A 16160-nucleotide genomic window follows, 5' to 3' on the forward strand; every position below is an offset into this window, starting at 1 on the left:
AGAACTACAACTACGCTATGAGCACTGCTATTAGCCAATAACAGGACAAAATAATTTCCCTTCGCTCTATTACTAGTCTGCGTATAAAAATCATACTCCTTTGCAGTAAACTATCTGTCCCGAAAAGTGTGTGACACTGCAGTTAATACAACGTGGAACCACTGGACAAATTCAGCCTCTGGATGTTTGTTTTTTCCGTGCATGTAAAACATATTATAGCACCATCTGCAGCTACGCTTTAAAGAATATCCAGTTTCACGATAGCCTCCACGACAGACTGTTTCACATTCGGTTGCATGCCATCACGTTCGATCATTTCTTGTCACACCATTCCCGAAAATGATTCTCTATTTATCCTTTAAGAGTGGAAAACTAGCTGAACGTCCTACACTGTTTGTAACTGCCGAAGAGTTGGCCTTCGATCTTGATGGTGCCAACCTTAGCTATCACTGCGAAGCGCCATTTTTCGTTCGGCGTTCATGGTACAAGTAAAATGTGTTCAACATTTCTTGAATAACGACGATGCCCACTTTGTGAAGTGTAATACGTACATCCGATAGAAGGTTGATTTCTGCACTTCTCGGGCACTTACATTCTGTTTCCCTCCTGATACACATGGTGAGTCATTAGAAGCTAATGTTTGTTCTGTCATAACTGTTAACACAACACTTTCAAATGAACCTTATTCAGGAGTGAATATGTGACCTCTCACTCAACGGGTTCTTTGTTAGATTGTTTGCAGATGATGTGGCCATTTACCTTCTGGGAAAGGTATAAGAAGAAAAAACGAGTTGCAGGATGATTTAGATAAAATAAATGTATGGTTCAAAAAGAGGCCAGCAGTTTCAAAGAATAAAAAATATGAAGTCATCCACTAGACTAGTAAAAGGAATGATTAAATTTCGGTTACACAATAACTCACAAAAATGGACACTTAGAAGATAGTACAGCTCTACTGAAGAGACTGCTTACACCGCACTTGTCATCTCTGTATTGGTGTGTAATTCCGCACTGTATGAGATCCTTACTAAATAGGATTGATTGAGTACACTGAATAAGTTCAAAGAATGCCAGATCGTTGGGTATTGTCGGGAAATATGGGAGAGAGTTTCGCGGGTATGATACGCGATTTAGGGTGGAACTCACTGAAACAAAGACGATTTTCTTCGCGGCGAGATCTTGTCACGGAATTTCCATCACCATCTTTCTGCTCCAAAAGTAAAAATAGTTTGTTGATGCCCTCCTACATACGGAGAAATGATCACGATATTGAAGTAAGAGAGATCAGAGCTCGCACGGACAAGTTTATATGTTTGCCTTTCTTGGACGCTGTTCGAGAGTGGAACGGTAGACAAATAGTCTGAAGGTGATTCGACGAATATTGTGGCAAGCATTACTCTTCTACATCTATATATCTTTTGTATAAATAAATTCAGTAAATTGATAGTCTACGTCTGAGAAGCAAGAGCGAAAATGTGAATGGAACACCCTGAAAGAAGTACTTTGATTGCATCAGAAAGAGATGTAGTTATTAGTCCCTACTGTTCAATCTACAGTTCGACGAAAAAATCGAGAAAATAAAAGAAAGGTTCAGGAGTGAGATTAAATTTTAGGGTTACAGTTGTAGGATTGCCTGATAAAATTGTTGTCCTCTGTTAATATAAGGAAGAATTGCAGAGCTTCTTGACTGGAATGAACAGTTCAATGAGCAAACATTACGCATTGAGAGTAAACCGAAGAAAGAGTATAATAATGGGGAGTATCAGAAACAGATATGCGATAAACGTAACACCAAAACTGCGAACCAATTAGGAGATGAAGTAAAGGGATTCGCTACCTCGTAAGTAAAAATTACGCACGACGCTAGTAGCAAGGAGGTTACAAGATCGAGTTAGCACGGCAAGTAGGCCATTCATAGCCAATTAACTACATTGGTGTCAAAAACACCAAGGTTAGTTTAAGAAAAAAAATTCTGAGAATGTACATTAGAAGCAGAATTGGGATAAGAACAGTTGCATTTGAGATGTAGTGCTAGAGAAGTGTGTCGAAATGTAGGTAGACTGATGAGATAACAAATGGGTAGGTTTTCCAGTCAGAAGAAGACGATCTATAACGTATTCCGAGGTCCACCATCACAATGTCTTACAGCTAATTGTGAAATCAAACGTTATTACATTCCTGGAGGAAATGGAGATGTTCTCAAAGGATCATCAAGGGTTCGGAAAACAAACACTCATCTGAAAATACAGCTAGCTTTATTCATACACGTCACCTTCGAAGCAATAGGTGCAGATGAATACGTAGATAAGATCTTCGTTAATTTCTAAAACAATATCGCGCGGGATTAGCCGAGCGGTCTTGGGCGCTGCAGTCATGGGCTGCGCGGCTGGTCCCGGCGGAGGTTCCAGTCCTCCCTCGGGCATGGGTGTGTGTGTTTGTCCTTAGGATAATTTAGGTTAAGTAGTGTGTAAGCTTAGGGACTGATGACCTTAGCAGTTAAGTTCCGTAAGATTTCACACACATTTGAACATTTTTTTAAAACAATATCTTCGTCTACTGTCTGTGATATGATCGTAAAGAGTACCTTCGCAGAAAAGTTATCGCTCTCAAATGGGCTCGATGACTATTTGAGTAGTACACTGAGGTGGCAAAAGTCATGGGAAACCCATAGGCGTCCGCAGCTCGTGGTCGTGCGGTAGCGTTCTCGCTTCCCGCATCCGAGTTCCCGGGTTCGATTCCCGGCGGGGTCAGGGATTTTCTCTGCCTCGTGATGACTGGGTGTTGTGTGATGTCCTTGGGTTAGTTAGGTTTAAGTAGTTCTAACTTCTAGGGGACTGATGACCATAGATGTTAAGTCCCATAGTGCTCAGAGCCAAACCCATAGGCATATATACAGATGGCGGAAGTATCGCTTATACAAGGTATAAGTGCATTGGCGGAGCTGTCATCTGTACACAGGTGATTCGTGTGAAAACTTTTCCGAAGTGATTATGGCCGCATGACGAGAATTAACAGGCTTTGAACGCGAAATGGTTGTCGGAACTAGACTATTGGAAAATTCCTCTACGAAAATCATCAAGGAATTCAATATTCCGAGATCCAATGTGAAGAGTGTGCCGAGAATACCAAATTTCAGGCATTACCTCACACCACGGGCAACACACTCGCCGACAGTCTTCACTTAACGACCGAAAGCAGCGGCGTTTGCATAGAGTTCTCAGTGCTAACCGACAAGAAGCAACACAGCGTGAAATAAAAGCAGAAATCAATGTGGTACGAGCCGGCCGGTGTGGCCGTGCGGTTCTGGCGCTTCAGTCTGGAACCGCGTGACCGCTACGGTCGCAGGTTCGAATCCTGCCTCGGGCATGGATATGTGTGATGTCCTTAGGTTAGTTAGGTTTAAGTAGTTCTAAGTTCTAGGGGACTGATGACCACAGATGTTAAGTCCCATAGTGCTCAGAGCCATTTGAACCATCAATGTGATACGTACGATGAACATATACGTCACGACAATGCGGCGAAATTTGGCGCTAAGAAGCTCCGTCGTGAATTCATGTCGCAGGTATGTCTCTTTAGGTTGGTTGACGTTTTTGGATTGGGCTGTTAGCTGGTAGATGCATATTAGTATAAAATACAGTTGGGAACTGCTGTTCGCACAAATACTTCTACCTTATTCGGGCCGTATGATGCATGCGGCTGCAGTTTGACGACCACTCGCCTGTACGATAGTAAAAGACAAATGTTCTGCGAAATTAAATGGGAATCATTTGAAGAAATGCGACGGATGTTGTTCTCGCGAAACCCTGTTGGATAAATTCCGAGAACCTGTGTTCGTAGCGTACTGTGCCATCATTGTGCTGCTGCCGTCCTATATCTCATCAAAGATTCATGAAAATAAGTGGATAGAGGTTAGGGCGACTTCTAAGGCATTTAGATATTCTTCCCTCGCTCCATACGCGAATGGAAAAGGGCAGGTAGCCGATTGTAGTGGCACGATGCACCCTGCGATATGCATTCTACAGTGACTTATAGATTATGCACACAAATGTTGATTAGGGGTATATGTAGGAACACTGAGTGAAATCGAAAGTGTTACACAGTGCATCACCAGTTAAACTTTTTGGAGATGTTCAATGGTTTAAAAGTTGGTATTACGAAGGTTTCTAACAGGGTCAGAATTGAAAATTTCTTGTAGGTAATTTACTGGAAATCACCATTCATCTTCGAAATTATTAAAAATACATTAAAAATACTCCATAGCCCAGGTCTTGCTCTCTCCCCCCCCCCCCCCCCCACCCTTACAAACTATACGGGCTCTCTTGTTTATCACATAAAAGATTACACTTTAAATTCATTTGAAACTGTTATCCATCAGGAACATCAGTGTGACGTGTAGCTCTAAGCGAGTAGAATACGCTCTTCTATGTTGTTGTATACAAGTAGACTATGTGATAAAAAGCATCCGGACATGTGGCTGAAACTGACTTACAAGATCGTGGCGCCCTCCATCGATAATGCTGCAATTCAATATGGTGTTGGCCCACTCTTAGCCTTGATTGCAGCTTCCACTCTCGCAGGCATACGTTCAATCTGGTGCTGGAAGGTTTATTGGGAAATGGCAGCCCATTCTTCATGGAGTGCTGAACTGAGGAGAGATATCGATGTCGGTTGGTGAAGCCTGGCACGAAGTCGGCGTTCCGAAACATCCAAAAGGTGTTCTGTAGGATTCAGGTCAAGAGTCTGTGCAGGCCACTCCATTACATGAATATTACTGCCGTGTAACCACTTCGGCACAGGACGTGCATTATGAACAGATCCTCGGTTGTGTTGAAAGATACAGTAGCCATCCCCAAATTGCTCGACAGTGAGAAGCAAGAAGGTGCTTAAAACATCAATGTAGGCCTGTGCTCTTATAGTGCCACGCTAAACAAGAAGGGGTGCATGCCCCCTCCATGGAAAACTCGACCACACCATAACACCACCGCCTCCGAATTTTGGTGTTGGCACTACACACCTTGGCAGATTACGTTCATCGCGTATTCGCCATACCCACACACTGCCATCGGATCGCCACATTTGTACCGCGATTCGTCACTCCACACAACGTTTCTCCACTGTTCAATCTTCCAATGTATACGCTCCATACACCAAGTTAGGGTTCGTTTGACATTTACCGGCGTGATGTGTGACTTATGAGCATCCGCTGGACCATGAAATCCAAGTTTTCTCACCTCCCGCCTGTCATATTACTTGCAGTGGATCATGATGCAGTGTGGAATTCCTGTGTGATGGTCTAGATAGATGTATGCCTATTACACATTCTGATAAATGGCTGTCCTAAGCACATAATGCCCCCGGATCCTTTTAATCACATAGTGTATACTCTGATGACACCAAAGGGCTGTGAGCACTGCATACCTCGACACTGAAGGTGACATGGTGTAATTTCGGGCACGTGACATGGTAAATGAGGTGTATTAGAAGGAGCAGAATAAGTGATTACTTACAGTTCTTCGCGTTTTTAGATGGCATCTGCGTTTCCTCTCGTCTAGTCACATGCTGGTGGTCGCACTTCCGCTGTATTTACGAAAGAAATCAGTCTAGCGGCAGCATGGGCCGTAACTGGGATACTCTACTGACATAAGGGACTTTGATAAATGGCAGGTTGTGACGGTCCGGCGCCAGAAAACCAGCATTTCAGAAATGGCGAAGCTCGGCGACTGTGCACGTAGTACTGTCAAGGCAACTACGGAAACTGGTAGTGATGGACGGCGACACCGTGAGTAGGAGACGAGGTGATAGATGACTTTGCCTGGTAAGAATATTTGAGGTCGCCGGTTTGTCCAGTCTGGAAGGCAAAGCGATCTGTGGCAGTATGGCTACAGAGTGTAACGCTGGTGCAGAGGGAAGTGTTTTGGCACGCACGGTCCAGCACACATTGTGAAACACGGGGTTCCGCAATAGACGACAACTATGTGTTCCCATGTTCACCCAACGATACGTGGGTTTACGATGTCGGTGGGCACGGGAGCTTCGATATTAAACCGCGAGTTAGTGGAAAAGTGTCACTTGTTCAGACGAATCGCGTCTTTTGCTACTTCGGGCCATTCGTGTCTGTACAGACCGCCATCTAGGTAAACGGCTGTCCGAAGCACATAATGCGTCCCGGACGCTGGCTCTTGGTTGCTGTCGAATGCAGTGAGGACGTTCACCTGGGCCTTGATTGCACATGTGGTAGGAATCGAAGGCAACATGGCCTCTGTACATTATGTGAACACTTTTGCGGAGCACCTGCACCGCTTCATGCTCACAGTTCCCCACGACGATGGCAGCCTCCAGTGGGACAGCTGTGGGTGTCGCAAGGCCACAGTAGTATTACAGTAAAGTCACGGTCTCTACATTCCCTCGATTTGGAACATACCACCTCTGGGATCCTATATTGGGCCAGCAGCCATCCCACAAACCACCGGCCTGTACTTTACGGGAATTACGTGACCTGTGCGTAGACATCTTGTGCCACGTACCTCCGTAAACCTACCAATGACTTGACGAATCCATGACAAGCAGAATCGCCGCTATACTGCGTTCCACAACTAAACCAACACTCAATAAAGCATACTTGTTTTGCAAATAAAAACTTCTTCTCTTGATGCACTGTATTTTATTCTCCCAGACTCGTTTCGCCTTTTTCCCGTTTAAAGAACAATCAGTGAGATCTATAATGATAAACTTGCGATAAACTTTTGTTTTTATATGTGTTATTCGTAGATTATAAAACAGTCCACTTCTCGCTTTTATGTAAATAAGTGATTACTTACGGTTCTTCCCGTTTTTAGATGGCATCTGCGTTTCCTCTCATCTGGTCACATCCTAGAGGTCGCACTTCCGCTCTATTTACAAAACATAAGAATATTTTTATGTTTCCAACAGTTTCTTCCCACTCTTCATTTTGGTTGCTCTTGTTGTTGTGATGCACTATCAGTCTTCTTTCACCAATATAGACAGGTGATCGAAAACTGTGACTTCAAGACGTAACTAATTTGAGTTCATTGTGTATCTCATCCTACTTGTTTTCGTGTTTGTGTATTAGTAAACAAACCAAACAGGACGAAATATACAATGGACTCAAAGTAGTTACGTCTTGAAGTCACAGTTTTCGTTCAAATGTCTATATTAGTGACAGAAGACTGATAGTGCATCACAACAACAAGGACTACCAAAATGAAGAGTTGTAAGAAACTGTTCGAAACATAAAAATATTCTTATGTTTCGTAAATAGAGCGGAAGCGCGACCTCCAGCATGTGACCAGATGAGAGTAAACGTAGGGTTCTATCCAAAAACGCTAAGAACTGTAAGTAATCACTGATTTTCAGAAAAAGCGAGGAATGAACTGTTTCATATAGTACGAATAATACATGCGAGTGGGCATATCACATGTGCATCATTGCAGATCCAACTGATGATGATTTAAATTGAAAAAAGGCGAAACGCGTCTGGGAGAATAAAATACAGTGCAGCAAGAGAAGGCGTTTTAACAACAAATATTTCTGTGCTTGCTGTGGAGGATGGCCGCGCAAATAAACTCCCTACTCATTAAGAAAGTTGCTCATAATGTTTTGGTTCATAAGTGCAAATTACTTTTGTCTGTTTCCTTTTCTAGTGTGAACGTGTGGGCGGATAGAGCTTTCATTTGTTTTAATTGTGTCTTACTCCGCATATCTGCCTGTCTTCCAATTCCTGCCATCGATGCTACATGCTTCAGCCTTTCTCTCCCCCTATGGATTCCGCTTGACTTTCCCCTAACACCTTTCCAGTTTTCCCAATCGCAAGTACCTCCTTCTGCCATGCTATGTCATTTCGATTGCTAGTTTGTGTGTTTATTGTAGTTTCAGGGTGACTGGTACGTTGTCTCTCAGTATATAAAAGTACCATTCGCACCGGAAGGTAAAATGTGTCTGCAGCTGAACTACATTCCTTCCGGGACCACAGAAAATCCTGAAGCGGAGATATCGGTGAGAATAAAAAAGGAGACTGAGCTGAAGGACGTGGAGCTACGGTGTGTTCCAGCAGGACCTTTCCGTCCGCCTGGAAAGGGAAGTGCGGTGTCAGTGTGCGTACTCAAGCTCAACGAGACCAAATGGTACCGTAAGTATCTCGATACACATGAGCAATTGTGTCTTCTAACGAAATAATAATAGAAACACAACACTGCAGGGCACAAGCACGTCCACATTGGAAATTTGTGGTAAGGTCTTATGGGACCAAACTCCTGAGGTCATCGGTCCCTAGGCTTACACACTACTTAATGTAACTTAAACTAACTTACGCTATGAACAACACACACACACCCATGCCCGAGGGAGGACTCGAACCTCCGAAGGGGGTAGCCGCACGAACCATGACAAGGCATCCTAGACCACTCGGCTACCCCGCGCGGCACGTTCACATTCCTCCAAACAATACAGGTATACAATATACACTGTACCTAGGGCATTGGGACAGTTTCTTTGAGAACTAATCATAGTATCGTCAGTTTCTAATCCGAAATACTTAAATTTTGAATTTAAATTTATCCTCCATGGTGGCCAAAGATCTGGTATAAAGATGCGCCCACATACTACCCAACAACAACGACAAAAAAGAGAGCCAAGAGTTGAGGAAGAATGGAGCGCCTACATAATCAGAATACGTTGAGGCCTTGAGATGTGAAACTGCTAAAAAAGGCTGAAAAATGAGCAATGATCAGTGACATATGCTAGAAGAACCCAATGACAAACACTGCAGTAAAGAAACTATTTTAATACAAATGACACGTGGCTTGTATCTGGAAAAGGGTCGCGATGACCTTTCCATTGGCAGAAGTTTTCGGGTGAGTCCTTCATTCCATCTCTGTGATGAGACTGCCAAATGGGAATGGCCATAAAAAAAAAAAAAAAAAGAGAGAGAGAGAGAGAGAGAGAGGTGCAAAAACCGACAAAAGCATAAAATTCTATGAATTCGGCCGTTTAACGTCAGAATCTTGAATATGTTAAACAAGCTACAAAATCTAAAAAAGGAGATGCGAAAACTCAGTTTAGAGATAGTTGGAACCAATGAAGTGAAATGGAAAGTGTTTCCGGTTAGATAGTAGATAGCGTCGGAAGTTCCATGCGGCTTTTCGCGGATGATGCTGTAGTATACAGAGAAGTTGCAGCATTAGAAAATTGCAGCGAAATACAGGAAGATCTTCAGCGGATAGGCACTTCGTGCAGGGAGTGGCAACTGACCCTTAACATAGGCAAATGTAATGTATTGCGAATACATAGAAAGAAGGATCCTTTATTGTATGATTATATGATAGCGGAACAAACAATGGTAGCAGGTACTTCGGTAAAATATCTGGGAGTATGCATACGGAACGATTTGAAGTGCAATGATCATATAAAATTAATTGTTGGTAAGGCGGGTGCAAGGTTGAGATTCATTGGGAGAGTCCTTAGAAAATTTAGTCCATCAACAAAGGAGGTGGTTTACAAAACACTCGTTCGACCTATACGTGAGCATTGCTCATCAGTGTGGGATCCGTACCAGGTCGGGCTGAAAGAGGAGATAGAGAAGATCCAAAGAAGAGCGGCGCGTTTCGTCACATGGTTATTCGGGAAGCGTGATAGCGTTACGGAGATATTTAACAAACTCAAGTGGCAGACTCTGCAAGAGAGGCGCTCTGCATCGCGGTGTAGCTTGCTGTCCAGGTTTCGAGAGGGTGCGTTTCTGGATGAGGTATCGAATATATTGTTTCCCCCTACTTATACCTCCCGAGGAGATCACGAATGTAAAATTAGATAGATTCGAGCGTGCCACGGAGGCTTTTCGGCAGTCGTTCTTCCCGCGAACCATACGCGTCTGGAACAGGAAAGGGAGGTAATGACAGTGGCACGTAAAGTGCCCTCCGCCACACACCATTGGGTGGTTTGCGGAGTATAAATGTAGATGTAGATGAAGATAAATATAGGTTCATATCAATAGCAGGAGTAAATAGTAAAACGGGAATAGGATGCCTTATGGATAGGCAAGTTAGACAAAGAAAGAGCTACCGTGAACTGTTCAGTCACTGATTCAATAATTTCTAAGTCAACAGCAAACAAACGTCAAAAATGGTAATCACAAGTAGAAATGAAGAGATATGAAGACGTCAGAGCAAACCTTACCTCTTCCCTACAATAAACTTTCTGGCCCTGGATTTTGGTTACATATCCGAACAACTAAGTAGCGATCACGAATAGTAAATTAAAACATCAGTTTATTAAAACAATGTCCTGAATACAAAGGTCGTAAAATATCTTATACCACAGGGGGCTTGGCTAGCACAACATAGTAACTGGGTTTGTAGGACGCTAGAGGCTCTCTGACTGAGCTGGCTTGTCGTTTTTAAATAACCCACGTCTTGTATTAGCTGTCTGCGGCGGGGGTTGGGAGTCGGCGGTCGTTGACATGCGGTGGCGCGCATAATGGGATGCCATCTTGGTTGCATCTGGAGCACGGCGGATGAATGACAGTCGTCGGCAGTTGAAAGATTCGGTCCTTTTCTGCGAGTAATGCAGTTTAAGACCTTATATCCGCCGGCTGCTACTTGGCAGGGTCTCGTCACAGCTCATGTACGACCTGAGGGGAAGAAGCATGGCGCGAAATTGCACAAACAGTACTAAAGCAATCGGAATGAACCTGCCCATAAGAATGACTCTCGGGTAGGCAAGTCAAAATTCAAATCAGACTGTAAAAGCAGCATCAGGCTGAAAGACAGAAGAAGGTTGTCCAGAAACGGGAAGACGGTTAAATACTCATGAAAATTATCGTCAGACTGGAATAAAATCCAGCAGTGACTCTAATGGGAATCAGTACAGCACGAAATAAACTGAAGTAAGCGTAAGATCATATCTACGAGTACACAAAATGTCGAATACGAAGTGTTCCAAGATGAAGCTTAGACATTAAGTCCACATGCAAGGTCCATATACAAAATCCTCATCCACTCCCGGCTTGTGCTTCCGAATCGCTGAACATTCGTCATCTTATAATTAGTTGCCGATATATCAGTGCCAGGCAACAGACACTTCCTCCTGGAGGATTCTTTCCTCTCTTCATTCCTCATTCCAGGGTGCCAACTTTCTCCTGGACTCTCTCAAAAGCCCAAACAATATTCTAATTTTGGACAGATTTTGTAGGCTTTTAGGTCATCGTGGGCGACGAACGTTCTCATTTTGACGCATTCCCTGAAGGGCTCTGCTTGTACGCTAGGCTGACGCTCCGTGGACTGTCTGTATTAAAGTTTACACACTTGTGTGGTCTCGGGCAACTGAAGGAAAGCAGCGTAGCCATTATGTTTCCAAAGAATCTCCGATTTAAAGTTGTTTTTGTTTTCCTAGTGGATGACCAGTGGCAGCTAGCTTATACGGCCAGGGCTGCTCTCCTGAGTCGTACAAAGCAGGCGTCGCGTTCTTCCTGTTAATCTCCAGCCTTCCGTGAAAAGACCACTCCACTGGGGAGCATGAGCTATCAACATGTCTACACTGGCCATGACTCACCTTTTGTAGAAGGTTTCCCCAAGAACACCAGTATAAGATTAAGCTGTTCATTTAGTATGTAGCGTCGATGCACCGAGTCACACATTGTCTATCTTTCTATGAAATCAACTCTAGTATGCCGAGCAGATGTATTAGCAGATTTACATACAAAAATTAAGGACAAACATACAAATTATTATAAAAATACTGTATATGGAGAAGAGTTATGATAGTTCAAAAGACACCTGCACAGAGGTGTTTTTCTGATTGAAGGGAAATACTTAAGTGTGGTAAATCGTGTCTTAGTGATGCAAGGATCAGTGTTGGATATTAAAATTTGTACTGTGAGAACAACCAAACGTTATTTGGCAGCAGAAACAACGAAAACAAACGACCCAGCATGTTGACAGCCATACTAAAAACCAGCTGATCTCTTGGTACAATTTACACATTGATGCACAAGAAATGTTGACGCCACTGTAAAATAATTCCGGTTCTTAAAGTCGTGCACTAACGTAGTAAGTCTATTTGTTCCTTGGCGTAGACACCAGCCCTGAGGAACCTCGTATTTCTTAATCTACACGGTAGTTAAACTACCTTATTTAACCATATTGGAAGAGACTTTCTCTTCCATTTCAGTGATACATTTGGTCTTCACATTCACCTGTCGTTGAACTTCTCAAAATATCCCATACAAAGATGAAACGAAAACAAAATCTGGACGTGTGCACTCCACAAAAAATCGTATCAGGACAGTTTTCCCTTATCGTTCTTCGTGTGTTGGCTTGTGACTATAGCAGCTACGGAAGTGGATTTACAGGTTGTAACCTAGCTAATATGAGTGCCAAGCGGCTATCCTTAGCCTCCAACTTTACTATCTATAACACACAGCATATATTTGTGTTTCAGCAACATTACAGCACCAGATACTCTCTACTGACTACACCAGCTTCGCAGTGACACAGACGTGCCTCGTGTATTACGACGCCCACGAGGACGAATTTCGACGAGTCTTCGCCGTCGATGTGCTGTCTCGTCAGCCGTCGATGCCCAAAGAAGAGCTGCAGCTTCTAAAGTCGATTGCCAGCAGTGGTGAGGCAGATATCGAGAAGTTTAGAGATATCGACAATGGCGATTGCTAGACGAGGGAGTCTGTATGAACCTGCCTTCCATCAATAAAGCTATTATGATTAATGTGAAAAAGCATTCACTATGATTTAAACTTAGTTTTTTATGTAAACCTCGAAAACTTTGCACAACACGAGTTCATAGATAAAAGTAAGTATCTATGACTATTACAACAGTAAGATGCAGGTATACTTACACATAACTTCAGTTGTCGCACACAGCCCATATTTTAACCTGGCGAAATGTCTGAAATACATCGTTCATGGTGGAACTAGTTTTTGGTGCTTGACTCCTTTTTTCTAAATATAACAAGAATGTCACAGGTCCTTCGGAACAACTTTTATGGCAGACATTTTCGGCTTTATATCAGAGTACTCACCCATTATGGAGCTAACTATTTCTTTTATTTTACAAAGCACTTATTTTTATCTTGGAATCCAAGAGAAAAGTTTTAAATACGAAAACTTAATTTATAGAACGGCAGGGTGTTAGTGTATTCCCATCTTGTAGCTAAATTGGTTAAAATTTCCAGTAAATAAGAGAAAACTTAAAAAAATCTTACTCTGAGAAAACGACTGAGGTAAGGAACTTATACACCTCACGATTTGCTCGTGAAAAGCATTCGGAAAAATGAGGCTGGTAGGTCCTTAAGGAAAACTATACAGGGTGAACGTTAATAAAACCGACAAGTAAGGAAGGTGTGCGTGCAACGACCACAAATCGTTTGTGAACACAGCACAGAGCTGCATCGCATCCACGTCACAACGGATGTTCAAAGTGGACTCCATAGGACGCAAAGCACGCGTTCACACGTACCTGTCATGCACGATACACGTTGTAGCGCAAATTCACGCTATCACAGGAAAGATTAAGTTAATGAAAGGACGAGGACAAACTTCAGCTCATTTAGCATTAAACTTTTAGGCAGGCTATTAAAATAATAGAACACTGAAATATATTCTACCAAGCAGTAATATTTAAACAACCATTACCATAGCAATCAGAATACAGTAAGCCTGGTACTTCAACTAGAAAAATTTTAAGACTAAGTTTCTCATAAAAACATTACACTAATTAAATATAGAAATCTCTAAAACAAATTCAAGATGCCAAGTAAATGACTTTAAGAGTTAACTTCTGCAATAATTCAACACAGGATCATTAAACAACATTAAAGAAACTCATGGTTTTAAAATTAAGCCACCACTCACACAACTACAAATGCATCAAGAGATAATGGTTATAATTGGAGGCGTATACTCAAAGCAGGATTACACAGCTTCCCTTTCATTACACATGAACTGCCGCTCTCGGTACGAGCCCTTTTACTCTCCAACAATCAACAGGCCCAGCTCGCCCGTCTCCACAGGCAGGTCGTTGTACACACGGCAGAGAACACAAAGTAACAAGACAAGCTTCTAAAACACACAAACAGATGGTGTTAATTCAACAAGCTTCAAAAACATGTTCATACGTGCTTCAGGGAATACATTCCAGACAATAACGACAATTGAAACTAGGGCCCGGAAAACTTCAAGCAACCAATTGGTCCAGTAAATAAAATAAAAAAAAATTAATCACACATCAAAATATCACGGGCGTTTCACTACTAAGGATATCCTTCTGGACTGGCAGTTGGCAATACCCATAGCACCGAATGATGTAGCTGACGCGAATTTCGAATGAGGCAACAAGAGGCAGCGATACATTAAATCACGTTGTTACCACACTTCACGGGCTGAAATTTTGTTCACCCCCAAAAAAACTACCCATGGTGAAACTTTGCTCACCCCCCCCCCAAAAAAAAAAAAAAAACTATCCATGATTCTAATGCCGTCGTGAACAGAAACAAGGCTGTCCACTGAGGGTCCCGTCAACCAATGAACGTCAGAATCACCAACGCCAGTACCAACAGTCTCATTTCAACGCGTTGGCAGCTTATACTGCCGCCCAGCGTGTTTCCAAACACAGTGCATGCGAAACTCACGCCTCCTAGCGGTTCTGTGTGGACTCTCTCTTTTCGTGTCTCGCCTCAGGCGCGCGCTATATAGGCAAACTTTACGCCAGACGGGATCCATAACCGCTAGGTCGATGTGCGTACATCACAAGCAATCGGGCCACTTGCTCGAAGCATGTACCAGGGTTCTTCTCAGTATGCTGTAGAAACCGGTCCTCCAAATCTGGTGTACGCATAGTCCGCCACTTAGCTCCACGTGCGCCTGCCTTAAAGGACCCATTATCACTCAAACGCCCAAACTGGACTTGAAATGCGGTTGATGTCCGTGAGGGTAGTTGTTTTGGTATAGTCGTGCTGCTTCTCGACCGTTTGCATCTGCCTGGTTGTACACAAACCCCATATCGGCTTTTTTCTGTCACGAATACCGGACCTTTCAGATGCTTACAGTACGCTGTGTCAGTCATACTACCTGTAGCACAAAAGGAATACACAGCACGTGATCAGAGCAATCAGCGCCATCTAGCGTGACGACGATGCATTTCCGGACACATGTTCGTAGGACCACTTTTCCTCCATTTGCAATTACAAATCCGTCCCTACAATTTGTCGATTTAATTAATGTCCGCCCTGTATTTATGTAGTGATTTATACTACTTTCAAAATTACAACTACAGTGACTAATAAACCGTATTACTAGTTCCTGGACGTTGTTAACAGCTGTTCTGAAATTCGCACTTTACGACAGTCGTAGAATATACACAATTACTTCTGCTGTGTTAGGTACTGCTTCACAAGATCCTTCAAAGAACATGCAAAACTGTACTGCTTGTCACTAAAATAGCAGCATCATTAAGGGTAGCAAATAACTGCATTTTACTTATTGTGTGTACATAGCGCAGAATGAAAAACATATAATTAAGCTCGTAGGCGATTTTAGTTTAGACAGGGTACCCATATTTCTGCCCAATGTTATCTCGTCTGGCATCAGCAACTGCTCTAATCCGGATGAGCGTCATGTCGAATCGAACTGAGCTTGGATAAGAAACGCAGGTGCGTCATTCCATGCTGCTTCGACTCTACGCTAGAGTTAATCATTCGTAGCGGCTGACGAAGAACAGCGTACCAGACTCTCGGCAAACCATGACGAGATATTTTCAATACTTGAGAAATACAGAAAACGTGCAGACCAGGGAAATAGTCAAACATGCTCCGTCGGAATACAGCATAGGCAACATGCGGTCTTGCGTTATCCCACTGAAAGATATTGTCACAGAGTCCTCAAATATAGAACGCAGCCATGGTCTTAACGTATCAAAAATGTGACACTTTCTGTCCTAATCTTATATTGTTAAGGTTTGCGGTTGAAGGCACTGCGTCTCTCAGAATTATGTTTTGTCACTTATCACTTATTTCATTTTTATTTTGATTTGGTGACGTGAAAATTGCCAAATCAAACGATGCTTCGCTGTTCACATTATTTTTCAAGTGCCACAGGAACTGGTTTTGCGAGTAAATACAACAGATGTTGAAGATG

At 42.9% G+C, this 16160-nt stretch overlaps 1 protein-coding gene across 1 annotated transcript in view; it reads left to right on the forward strand.

Annotated features, from left to right (window-relative positions):
* LOC126234713 (apolipoprotein D-like) overlaps nucleotides 1-12744 on the forward strand; it is a 30865-nt gene extending 18121 nt beyond the window's left edge. Inside the window, exons 2-3 of the mRNA XM_049943460.1 lie at nucleotides 7888-8146; nucleotides 12451-12744. Coding sequence (XP_049799417.1) covers nucleotides 7888-8146; nucleotides 12451-12683 — 492 coding nt within the window. The 3' untranslated portion in view covers nucleotides 12684-12744. The remainder of the gene's footprint in view (nucleotides 1-7887; nucleotides 8147-12450) is intronic.
* The last annotated feature ends 3416 nt before the right edge of the window (nucleotides 12745-16160 follow it).

This window comes from Schistocerca nitens, chromosome 2 (assembly GCF_023898315.1).
Source record: "Schistocerca nitens isolate TAMUIC-IGC-003100 chromosome 2, iqSchNite1.1, whole genome shotgun sequence".
Classification (NCBI taxonomy): domain Eukaryota; kingdom Metazoa; phylum Arthropoda; class Insecta; order Orthoptera; family Acrididae; genus Schistocerca; species Schistocerca nitens.